This window comes from Hemitrygon akajei, chromosome 22 (assembly GCF_048418815.1).
Source record: "Hemitrygon akajei chromosome 22, sHemAka1.3, whole genome shotgun sequence".
In the NCBI taxonomy this organism is placed as follows: domain Eukaryota; kingdom Metazoa; phylum Chordata; class Chondrichthyes; order Myliobatiformes; family Dasyatidae; genus Hemitrygon; species Hemitrygon akajei.
In genome coordinates this window covers 8,967,743-8,980,940 of record NC_133145.1, presented here as the reverse complement: position 1 = coordinate 8,980,940, position 13,198 = coordinate 8,967,743, and the positions used below count along the sequence as shown (strand labels likewise).

General features: G+C 42.9%; 1 protein-coding gene across 9 annotated transcripts in view; it reads left to right on the top strand.

Annotated features, from left to right (window-relative positions):
- LOC140714956 (fas-binding factor 1 homolog) overlaps window positions 1-13,198 on the top strand; it is a 156,804-nt gene that overhangs the window by 126,244 nt on the left and 17,362 nt on the right. For all 9 annotated transcript variants that reach the window (XR_012096038.1, XR_012096037.1, XM_073026650.1 and 6 more), the window contains 3 exons: window positions 1,045-1,182; window positions 1,588-1,705; window positions 2,665-2,804. Coding sequence is in view for 7 of the 9 variants with exons in the window: in XM_073026650.1 (XP_072882751.1) it covers window positions 1,045-1,182; window positions 1,588-1,705; window positions 2,665-2,804 (396 nt within the window). In the remaining 2 variants the exon portion in view is untranslated. The remainder of the gene's footprint in view (window positions 1-1,044; window positions 1,183-1,587; window positions 1,706-2,664; window positions 2,805-13,198) is intronic.

The window sequence follows — 13,198 nt, the reverse complement described above, 5'->3', positions numbered from 1 at the left end:
GTTCAGAGTCCTATAGTCCACACACATCCGTACCTTCCCATTCTCATCTTCTTGTCCTCTACTATTGGGGACGCATCGGGGCTCTGGATCCCAGCTTCCTTCAGCTTCCACAAATGCTCAGTCGATCTCACCCCTGGCTTCTTCGAATCACTGTCCCACTCTGGATTGAATCCTATGACCTCTTCTGTCCTGCGTCTTCCCTCTTCATCTCCCTCGAATAAACCCCCAAGCCCAACCTTAGTATCCCTCACCAGAGAAACCTCCCCTTAATTCGACCATCCTAATTGGATGGCAGACATTTCTCCTCATCTCTTATCTTCAACAATAACTCAAACATAAGCTGAAAACAGAACAGACTGCTCTTACAGAACTGCTAAATGAAATACATAACAGCATAACAGTAAAAATATGAACTAGGGCATTACATACTCTTTTTGTTCTATCACCATCTCTCTCTATCCCAGATCTGCTTGGTCCGTATCCACTTAACAGAATTTTTTTAATAAAATTATCACTTTTTTGATGACTTGTTAAATATCTCCAGTAAATAAAGTAGTATCCAGCTGCATATGCACCTTCTTGGGAAATTTTAAAATGTAAAATGGTGTTTATTTATAGCTATGTTAACATTTATACTTATATTTGTCACAATATGTTCAATTTTTTATTGTTCATTTTAAAACACAAGCTGCTATATTTCAAGAACACAGATCACTATCATCTTAAGGACAGTCAGAGGTGGGCAATAATTATCGGCCCCACCAATAACACCAACACACCACTTCATATCCAGAACTCTGTGGGTTCAATCTGGAGTCTTTGATAACTTAGGACAGTTAGCCTTTCACTTTGCTGGGAATTCCCACTCACACACCTTAGACAGCCTTCCTGGCCACATGTTCCAATTGGTGTGACTTAGGTGTTGCACATGAACTACTTGTCCAAGGAGTTTTTGATCATTTCCTGGAATAATTACCAGGTGAATGCATTCTATTAAGTGAGTTAAAAATGTAAAGTGGCTGTCTTCAATCTTTTCCTCTGCAGCTTGCCTCTCAGAAGTTTGAGGAAGGGGAACAAGCTTTTATGGAAGCCAGACGGGTAGAGTCTGAGCACCAGGCACGACTGCATGCTATCCAACGGAAAATGGAGAGACTTCAGCAGCAAGAACAGCAGATACACCAGGTATGAGAGTGGCAAGGGTTGAGGGGAAAAGCAAGGAACATTTACACTTCTTACTGTTGGGTCAGGCGGGGGTGGCTTTGACAAGCACTACAGCTGGATGGGGAGGAGAGAAGACAGTCTTGGCATGTGATGATCATGCTGACCCATCTCCATGTACTGTGCATGGGCCTGTGTAAAAAGGAGAGGAAAATAACAGGCACCTTTTCATGGATAGGCTGGAGGGGAGACTCGACTGTTTCCACTTAATACTATAATGGAACTGTGACAACGTTTGTAAAGAGGGAGTGTTGTTTCAATCTAAGTGCTTAATAGATAGGAGTGGGGGATACTGTTGAAAATAATATGGGAAGAGAAATAGATGGATCAAGTTGCATCTCTTTTGACTAAACTCAATTTGATTTTCAGGAACGTTTAAGTCTAGCCCAACAACGATATCAACCACGCAAATTCACAACAGAAATTCCCATCAATACACTGGTGTCACCTATCAGGAACCAAATGGTACCCATGGTAGACCATTCTTGTAAGTGCTTCATTGAAACTACAATCTCCCATTGATTGGTACATGCAGTGCACTTTTTGTTAGTTGTATTCCTCAGCTTGTAGCGCTCAATGCAGAGGGGTGTGTAATACCTACAGTAAAGGGTGTATTGTGTGTGGAGATAATGCAGTGTGAAGGTGTGGAGTGGGGTTGACTGTGGCACCTACACTATGAGTCCATCAGCTTTGAAAAAACAATGTTTAAGAGTACACATTAAAATACCACACTGCTTCTCAGTAAAATCAGGCTACATTTCTTTTTCAAAGATGCTGCCTGAACAGTTGAGTATTTCCAGCATTGAACAATCTACTGGAGGAACTCAGCAGGTTGAGCAGCATCTGTGGGGATATGGGATGTGGGGATGCGGGGGTGGGAGGGCAAGAGGAATTGTCAGCATTTCAGGTTTATTTCCAGCATTCTGTTTTTAAACAGCTGACACCACAGCAGCTCTTTCTATAACACTAAAGTACATTTCAAGTTCTGGAGCTCTAGCAAACCTGCAGCTGTAGCAATGAGAGCGTACACTGAGTCAGGCTGGATTCCCCATGTTAAAAATGATCAGGGATTGGATCTTCCCATACCCCTCACTGCAAATCTATAGGTCATTTCAGACCCATGACTCCCAAATGTTTCAATACTAGTAGTTTCTATTCATTTGGGTTGTGGTAAATCACTTAATTTTCCCTTTGACATTGATAGAAGCTTTTGGCAGTAAGATTCCAGGTAAACATGGCAAGGTGTCACCAGCACAAATCCCAAAGTTGAGGATGTGATTTCAGGCTGTTTGCCTCTCCTCCATACATAAGGAATATATGAGGTTCTGACATTTTTGAAATTTTTCTCCAACTTCAAGTGATTTTTGGAATAATACTATTTGTGTCCTTCATTGCAAGTTGCAAAAGCCAAAGGTAAATGTTGAGTCCTGCTCATTTCTCTTTCAGATCTTTCTCCAATGCGTGAGAATGCTCTTCGGGGTACACCTGGGAATTCTGGATCAGATCGATATACTGAGAAAATTGTAGGATCTGAGGCTTCAGAATTGGGGGCCAAACTTGCTGTTTTCAGACTTGCTGGTGAGAAGGTGAGGTCTTTTGATCTTTGTTAATAAAAGCTGAAGCAGGAATGGGCCATTCATCCCCTCCTGTCTGTTTTCGCATTCATTAAAAGCATGGTGAATGGTTTATCTCTGCAGTAGTCCTGCACCAAAACCATATTCCCTCAATTCCCTTAATATTTTAAAATCTATTGACCTCAGTCTTGAATATACTCAGTGACTAAACCTCCATGGAGATGTTGTAGAGAATTCCAAACAACCAATATCTGCTGAGTGAAACTATTTTCACTGTAAGTCCTGAATGGTGAACTCCTTGATGTGAAACTATGATCCCCAATAGACAATAGGTGCAGGAGTAGGCCATTCGGCCCTTCAAGCCAGCACCGCCATTCACCGTGATCATGGCTGATCATCCACAATCAGTACCCCGTTCCTGCCTTCTTCCCACATCCCTTGACTCCGCTATCTTTAAGAGCTCTATCTAACTCTTTCTTGATGTTGTGGCCGTTACAGAGACTTGGATGGCTCAGGGGCAGGAATGGTTACTTCGAGTTCCAGGCTTTAAATGTTTCAGAAAGGACAGGGAGGGAGACTGAAGAGGTGGGGGCGTGGCACTGCTGATCAGAGATGGTGTCACATAGAAACATAGAAAATCTACAGCACAAACCTGTGCTGAACATGTCCTTACCTTTGAAATTACCTAGGGTTACCCATAGCCCTCTATTTTTCTGAGCTCCATGATGTACCTGTCCAGGAGTCTCTTAAAAGACCGTATCGTATCCGCTTCCACCATCTTGTCCGGTCCCGGTGATTTGTCCAACTTGATGCTTTCTAAAAGCTCCAGCACATCCTCTTTCTTAATATCTATATGCTCAAGCTTTTCTGTCACAGCTGCAGAAAAGGAGGAAGTCATGGAGGGACTGACTAGTGAGTCTTTGTGGGTGGAAGTTAGAATCAGGAAGGGGTCAATAACTCTACTGGGTGTTTTTTATAGGCTGCCTATAAGAGGACATCGAGGAGCAGATAGGGAGACAGATTCTGGAAAGGTGTAATAATAACAGGGTTGTCATCGTGGGAGATTTCAATTTTCCAAATATTGATTGGAACAAGGGGTTTAGATGGGGTGGAGTTTGTTAGGTGTGTCCAGGAAGGTTTCTGGACACAATATGAATATGAGCCTGCAAGAATAGAGGCTGTACTTGATCTAGTAGTCGGAAATGAACCAGGTCAGGTGTCAGGACTCTCAGTGGGAGAGCATTTTGGAGATAGTGTTAAGTTAAGTTAGGAAAGTGTTTAATTGGAGTAAGTGGAAACATGAAATTATCAGGCAGGAACTTGGAAGCATAAACTGGGAACAGATGTTCTCAGGGAAATGTACAGCAGAAATGTGGCAAATGTTCAGGGGATATTTGCATGGTGTTCTGCATAGAACATTCCAATGAGACAGGGTAAGGATGGTAGGGTACAGGAACCATGGTGTACAAAAGCTGTTGAAAATCTAGTCAAGAAGAAAAGAAAAGCTTATGAAAGGTTGAAAAAAACTAGGTAATGATAGAGATCTAGTAAAGACTGCAGGGAGTTTGGAAGGAAGCTGAGAAGCAGGACTGCAAAGGTAGTAAACTCGGGGTGACTGCCTGTGCCACGTGACAGTGCAAATAGGAATAGGATGAGGTGGAGGATAAATGCGTGGCTGTGGGATTGGAGCAGGGGGCAGGGATTCAGATTTCTGAATCATTGGGACCTCTTTTCGGGCAGGTGTGATCTGTACAAAAAGGATGGGTTGCACTTGAATCCCAGGGGGATCAATATCCTGGCAAGGAGGTTTGCTAAGGCTACTGGGGAGAGTTTAAAGTAGAATTGTTGGGGGTTGGGAACCAATCTGAAGAGACTGGGGAAGAGGAGGTTAGTTTACAAATAGAGAAAGCTTATCGACAGTGCAAGAGGGAGGATAGGCAGGTGATAGAGAAGGGATGCGCTCAGACCAACGGTTTGAGATGTATCTATTTTAATGCAAGGAGTGTTTTGAACAAAGCGGATGAGCTTAGAGCATGGATCAGTATTTGGAGATATGATGTGGTGGCCATTACAGAGACTTGGATGGCTCAGGGACAGGAATGGTTACTTCAAGTGCTGGGTTTTAGATGTTTCAGAAAGGACAGGGAGGGAGGCAAAAGAGGTAGGGGCGTGGCACTGTTGATCAGAGATAGTGTCACGGCTGCAGGAAAGGTGGACGCCATAGAGGGATTATCTACGGAGTCTCTGTGGGTGGAGGTTAGGAACAGGAAGGGGTCAATAACTTTACTGGGTGTTTTTTATAGGCCGCCCAATAGTAACAGGGATATCGAGGAGCAGATAGGGCAACAGATCCTGGAAAAGTGTAGTAATAATAAAGTTGTTGTGATGGGAGATTTTAATTTCCCAAGTATTGATTGGCATCTCCCTAGAGTAGTGGTCACCAACCTTTTTAAGCCCAAGATCCCCTACCTCGGCCTTAATGAAAGGCAAGATCGACCTACTAAATCATTTAGAGAAAAAACAGCTCAGATTGTACTTCCAACTTGAGGCCCTTTATTTGGGCTAATTGTATTTTAATTACATAAAATGCTTTTGTCAAACTTTCAAATTAATTTAACCAAGAAAACACTGTAACTGACATATCAAACAGGCCATAGTGGCATCAAGCACATCCAATAACGCCTTGAATAAGTGGTGCTGAAGTGCTTTTGCTTTAATCAAGTTTATCAGTTTGACCACCAGGGTCATTACATGAGAAAAGTCCACAACCTTCCCAGACGAGGCCTGCTGATGAATCACACAGTGATAATCCAGTAAGTCGGGAAAATCAGGGTGATTACGGCACAGTGCTATAAAACCAACGCAAACACCGCGCATCGCTGGGGCCCCATCAGTAGTAATTGCCATCAGTTTATGAATGGGGATGTCATTTTCATGGACATTTTTTTTAAAACTCTTTGTAAATATCCTCACCTTTTGTTCTCTCCTTTAAGTGCAATAGAGTGAGGAAGTCCTCCTTTTTTGTAAAATCTTGGAAAGCCATTCTGACAAATACAACAAGTTGAGCTGTTTGCATTACATCCAGGGATTCATCAAACTGTTGTGAAAAATATTCACTGAGTGACAAGTCCTTTAACACTTGTCAATCCACGTCCTCTGAGCAGCATGTTTGCTGGGCCTTCAACCCCGATTTCAGCTCCTGAACTTTACTGGTATTGGTAAACTGTTACTGAGACACTAGTGTAAGTTTCAGGGGTACACAAACTAATGACACCACTGTTCTTGTTTCCCATTTCTGGTACATTTGGGGAATGTTGGAATTTAAAGGGGGAGAAGGGTTGTAATGTGAGCATTATAAAGATAAGTTAATACCAATTAGGATCGTGGTAATATAGCAATACTCCCGCTACAGAAACTGTTTGTAAAGAGAAATTGTTTCCAGGGTTGTGGGGTTTTCCTTCCCGTCTTTTCTGCGCATTAGTGAAAACTTCTGTATGCGAATATCGTTTTACCGTACTAGATAAAGTTGTTCCTTTTGGGCACGAAGTTGTCAAGAGGTCCTTTTCAAAGTAGAAGTTACTACATATTTGCATCAAAAGGTTTATCAGGCATCTCTCAGTGGAAGAGCATTTTGGAGATAGTGATCATAATTCTATATCCTTTACAATAGCATTGGAGAGAGATAGGAACAGACAAGTTAGAAAAGTGTTAAAATGGAGTAAGGGGAATTATGAGGCTATCAGGCAGGAAATTGGAGGCTTAAATTGGAAACAGATGATCTCAGGGAAAAATACGGAAGAAATGTGGCAAATATTCAGGGGATATTTGTGTGGAGTTCTGTATAGGTACGTTCCAATGAGACAGGGAAGTTATGGTTGGGTACAGGAACTGTGGTGCACAAAGACTGTAATAAATCTAGTCAAGAAGAAAAGAAAAGCTTACTAAAGGTTCAGGGAGCTAGGTAATGTTAGAGATCTAGAAGATTACAAGGCTAATAGAAAGGAGCTTAAGGAGATAATTAGGAGAGCCAGAAGGGGCAATGAGAAGGCCTTGGTGGGCAGGATTATAGACCTGGCAATTATAGACCTGTCAGTTTGACATCAGTGGTGGGTAAATTAATGGAAAGTATTCTTAGAGATAGTATTTATAATTATCTGGATAGACAGGATCTGATTAGGAGTAGCCAGCATGGATTTGTGCGTGGAAGGTCATGTTTGACAAACCTTATTGAATTTTTTGAAGTAGTTACGAGGAATGTTGACGAGGGTAAGGCAGTGGATGTAGTCTATATGGACTTCAGCAAGGCCTTTGACAAAGTTCCACATGGAAGGTTAGTTAAGAAGGTTCAGTCGTTAGGTATTAATGCTGGAGTAATAAAATGGATTCAACAGTGGCTAGATGGGAGATGCCAGAGAGTAGTGGTGGATAATTGTTTATCGGGATTGAGGCCGGTGACTAGCGGGGTGCTTCAGGGATCTGTTTTGGGCCCAATGTTGTTTGTAATATACATAAATGATCTGGATGATGGGGTGGTAAATTGGATTAGTAAGTATGCTGATGATACTAAGGTAGGAGGTGTTGTGGATAATGAGGTGGGTTTTCAAAGCTTGCAGGGAGATTTATGCCGGTTAGAAGAATGGGCTGAACGTTGGCAGATGGAGTTTAATGCTGAGAAGTGTGAGGTTCTACATTTTGGCAGGAATAATCCAAATAGAACATACAGGGTAAATGGTAGGGCATTGAGGAATGCAGTGGAACAGAGAGATCTAGGAATAACAGTGCATAGTTCCCTGAAGGTGGAGTCTCATGTAGATAGGGTGGTGAAGAAGGCTTTTGGAACGCTGGCCTTTATAAATCAGAGCATTGAGTACAGAAGTTGGGATGTAATGTTAAAATTGTACAAGGCATTGGTAAGGCCAAATTTGGAATATTGTGTACAGTTCTGGTCACCGAATTATAGGAAAGATATCAATAAATTAGAGAGAGTGCAGAGACGATTTACTAGGATGTTACCTGGGTTTCAGCACTTAAGTTACAGAGAAAGGTTAAACAAGTTAGGTCTCTATTCATTGGAGCGTAGAAGGTTGAGGGGGGATTTGATCGAGGTATTTAAAATGTTGAGAGGGATAGATAGAGTTGATGTAAATAGGCTGTTTCCATTGAGAGTAGGGGAGATTCAAACGAGAGGACATGATTTGAGAGTTAGGGGGCAAAAGTTTAAGGGAAACACGAGGGGGTATTTCTTTACTCAGAGAGTGATAGCTGTGTGGAATGAGCTTCCTGTAGAAGTAGTAGAGGCCAGTTCAGTTGTGTCATTTAAGGTAAAATTGGATAGGTATATGGACAGGAAAGGAGTGGAGGGTTATGGGCTGAGTGCGGGTAGGTGGGACTAGGTGAGATTAAGAGTTCGGCACGGACTAGGAGGACCGGAATGGCCTGTTTCCGTGCTGTGATTGTTATATGGTTATTGTTATATGGTTATATGATTAAGGAAAACCCCAAGGCATTCTACAAGTATGTGAAGAGCACGGGGATAAGACATGAAAGAATAGGGCCTATCAAATGTGACAGTGGGAAAGTGTGTATGGCAGGGGTCACCAACCTTTTTTGCACCGCGTACTGGTTTAATATTGACACTATTCTTGTAGACCGGCCGACGAGGGTGGGGAAGGGGATGTTAATCACGACCGGAATATAGGTGATAAGTCACTTATAAGTGGCTAATACACTCAAATTTGTTTCTAAAAGGGTTTATCTAATGAATCCAGTCCAGTGTAGTCTGTAGTCTAGTGTAGCTTTCTCTGTGTTGTGTTTTTTTATTACGTAGTTCGGTCTAGTTTTTTGTACTGTGTCATATAACACCATGGTCCTGAAAAACGTTTTTACTATGCACTGTACCAGCAGTTATGGTCATAATGACAAAAAAAGTTGACTTGACTTGAATTCAATATTAAACACACCGCATATTTTCCTCACGTGAATATAGTGGTAAGTCAATTATAAGTTACTTATAGGTCAATAGCATCATAAAATTTTAAGTAACGTTTGGATATTAAACACACAGCACAAATTTTCCTCGTATGAGTATATAAAATCATTGCAACACACCAATTTCGCTGAATCAGTGGGAGCCCTGGGCTTGTTTCCCTTCAACAAGATGGTCCCATCGAGGGGTGATGGGAGACAGCGATACTCAAAGGGGGTTCCTTATGTCCAGTCTATTCTGCAATTTAGTTTTCATTGCATTCATTGCAGAAAACCCCGCTTCACAGAGATATGATGTTGGAAATGGAAGCAATGTTTTTAGTGCTTTTGTGGCTATCTCAGCCTTGACTTTGATCCAGAATACCGGCAGAGATGTTATGTCAAACATACTTTTCAGCCCACTGTCATTTGCAAGCTGGAGGAGTTGATCTTCTTCCCGTGCTGACATGGATGATTCATTGGGGACATTCACAAATGGATCACGGACCCATTCCTTTATACGCCTTGGGTCATTTGCGGTAGGGAAGTAACACTCAACTTCTGTCAACAGCGAAGATAGGTGATCATCAGCTGTGAGAAGGATGGTGCAACCTCAGTCTCTCCCAAAATCCCAGCTAATATTGCGATCATGTCAAATGTGCCCCTGTCCACTCGCCGTCCCCACAGTTCCAGTTTGGCTTTGAAAGCAGCACTTCATCTGCCAACTTGAAGACAGTTGTCATTCTCCCCTGAAGTGACAAATTGAGTTCATTGAGCAGGTTGAAGATATCCCACATATAAGTGAGTTTTGCTATCCACTCCTCATCACTTAAGTGTGCTGCCAGTGGTGACTTTTTTCCTGAAAGAAATCTCTAGCGGCTCTCTTAACTCAAAAACCCTGGCCAGGGCTCTCCCCCTCAATAGCCACCTGACTTCAGTGTGTAAGAGAAGGCGTTTGTGCTTTGCATCCATTTCCTCGCAAAGCTGCTCAAACTGACGTGAGTTAAGGGCTTTTGCTTTGCTGTGATTGATAACTTCATCAATGTCACTCATACGCTGTTAAGATCAGGTGACATTTTTGGCTAGCCAGCATTTCCCTGTGTATGACACAGTGTGTAGACTGGCATTCAGGAGTAACCTCTTTGACTCGGGTAGTGAAACCAGACAGCCGTCCAGTCATAGCTGTAGCCCTGTCTGTGCATATTCCAACACAGAATGACCAGTCCAGTTTACCTGACATTTAGTCATTCAAAGACTTGAATAGTTCTGTCCCAGTTGTGTTAGTTGGCAGCGGCAGTGCACACAACATATCCTCATGCACATAATCTTGAAATATATATCGCACATAAACCAGCAGTATTGCCTTGTTGTCGACATTGTTAGACTTGTCGACCTGGATGGCATACCATGGTGACTCGTTAAGCCGTTCCAACAGCTGTGCTTTGATGTCCTCCGCTATGTCATCGATTCTCCTTGAAACACTGGTAGCTGAAAGAGAAACCTGTGCCATCTTGTTAGCTGCAGCTTCTCCCAACAGTTCACGGCACATGTCCTTGGCAGCAAATAGAATCAATTTTTCACAAATGATGAAAGGCTTCTTAGCCTTAGCAATACGGCTAGCCACTAAGTACGATGCTCTCAGAGCAGCAGCATTTGTGGAGGTGGTGGCTCTCAGCACTTGCTTCTGACCCGTTTTTTCCGCTCAAAGATCTCAACGGGTTTGTCTTTAAGTGCAGGGTGCTTGGACTCAAGGCACCGAAGAAGTTTTGAGGGCTTCATTGCCTTATTAGACGGCTTGTCTCCACATATCACACGTAGGGGGCTTGGAGCGTGCGAGTCACTGGTCGCATTAAAGCCATATTTTATGTACGACTCGTCGCATTTTCTATTGAAGGAAGCTTTATTTTTTTTTGCAGTCTCAACCTCAACTGTCAAGCGTTATCATCATCATTAGGCCTGTTATGTCCCCTACCACCTCTTCCAAAAAAACTCTCAAGCGACATTTGTTTTTTATTCATCAAGTAGTTGTAGGTTAATGACCAACTGATGACCTCACGTGCGTTCACGTTCAACAGTGGGCGTGATGGGGAATGAGGAAAGGTGCAGCTGACTCATATCGCTTCATACCGCCAAATCATAACGTTTCCTCGCAGCCCGTTAGCACCTGCTTTGCGGCCCGGTGGGTGGGGACCACTGGTGTATGGAACTGGAGGAGAAAGAAGAGGTACTTAATTAATACTTTATTTCAGTATTCACTATGGAAAAGGATCTTGGTGATAGTAGTGATGACTTTCAGCAGACTGAAAAGCTTGAGCATGCAGATATTAAGAAAGAGGATGTGTTGGAGCTTTTGGAAAGCATCAAGTTGGATAAGTCACCGGGACCAGATGAGGTGTACCCCAGGCTACTGTGGGAGGCGAGGGAGGAAATTGCTGAGCCTCTGGCAATGATCTTTGCATCATCAATGGGGACGGGAGAGGTTCCGGAGGATTGGAGGGTTGCAAATGTTGTTCCCTTATTCAAGAAAGGGAGTAGAGATAGCCCAGGAAATTATAGACCAGTGAGTCTTACCTCAGTGGTTAGTAAGTTGATGGAGAAGATCCTGAGAGGCAGGATTTATGAACATTTGGAGAGGTATAATATGATTAGGAGTAGTCAGCATGGCTTTGTCAAGGGCAGGTCATGCCTTATGAGCCTGATTGCATTTTTTGAGGGTATTCACTACGGAAAAGAATCTTGGCGATTGTAGGGATGACTTACAGTGGACTGAAAAGCTTGAGCATATAGCCCTCCTGCTTCAAATTATCCACCATTGTCCCTGTACCAAAAAAGACCTGAACGACTGGTGTCACCTCAATAATAAGCAAATGCTTTGAGAGACAGGTCAAGAATTAAATCTGCAGCTTACTACCACCCAAACTGGATCCCTACAATTCCCCTACCAACACAACCAATCGACAGACGATGCAATAGCTACTGCTCTGCATACCATCCTTACACATCTGGAGAAGAAGGATGCTTATGTGAGAATCCTGTTCTTGGACTACAATCAGCATTCAACACCATAATTCCATCCAGGCTCGACAAGAAGCTCAAAGACCTTGGCCTTGACCTTGCCTTGTGTAGCTGGAGCCTCAACTTCCTGTCAGATCACTGACAGGTGATAAGAGTGGGCTCCCTCACCTCCACACCTCTGACTCTCAATACGGGAGCCTCTCAGGGCTATGTACTGAATCCCCTCCTCTACTCCTTATATACCCGTGAATGTGTCTCCACCCACAGCCAATGACACTACATTGATTGAATCTCAAACAATAACAAGGTCCTACAGGGAAAAAGTCATCTCTCTGACATAGTGGTGTCAAGAAAACAACCTCACCCTCAATGTCACAAAAACAAAGGAGCTGGTTGTGGATTACAGGAGGAACCCCTTTTGACATCAATGGATCTGGGGTTGAGAGGGTAAACAGCTTTAGGTTCCTTGGCATCCACATCACTGAGAACCTCACGTGGTCTGTACACAACAGCTGTGTGTTGCAAAAGGCACAACAGAGCCTCTTTCACCTCAGACATTTGAGGAAGTTTTGTATAGGCCCCCAAATTCTAAGAACTTTCTACAGGGGCACAATTGAGAGCATCCTGACTAGGTGCATCACTGCCTGGTATGGGAAATGTACCTCCCTTAATCACATGATTCTGCAGAGAGTGATGCAGACAGCCCAGCGCATCTGTAGTTGTGAACTTCCCATGATTCAGGACATTTACAAAGACAGGTGTGTAAAAAGGACCCAAAGGATCTTTCAGGACCCAAGTCACCTTAATCACAATCTATTCCAGCTGCTACCAACCGGAAAATGGTACCGTTGCATAAAATCCAGGACCAACAGGCTCCACCAGGCCATAAGACTGATTAACTCACGCTGATTTGAGTGTATTTCTATGTAACATTGACTGTTCTATTTATTATAAATTACTATGATTGCACATTTAGACAGAGACTTAACATAAAGATTTTTTACTCCTCATGTATGTGAAGGATGTAAGAATTAAAGTCAATTCAATTCATTAAGAAAGAGGATGTGCTGGACCTTTTGGAAAGCATCAAGTTGGATAAGTCACCGGGACCAGATGAGATATACCCAAAGCTACTGTGGGAGGCAAGGGAGGAGATTGCTGAGCCTCTGGCAATGACCTTTGCATCGTGAATAGGGATGGGAGAGGTTCCGGAGGATTGGAGGGTTTTAGATGATGATCAGTTATTCATGAAAGGGAGTAGAGGGAGCCCAGGAAATTATAGACCAGTAGGTCTTAATTCAGTAGTTGGTAAGTTGATGGAGAAGGTCCTGAGAAGCAGGATTTATGAACATTTGGAGAGGCATAATATGATTAGGAATAGTCAGCATGGCTTTGTGAAAGGCAAGTCGTGCCTTACGAGCCTGATT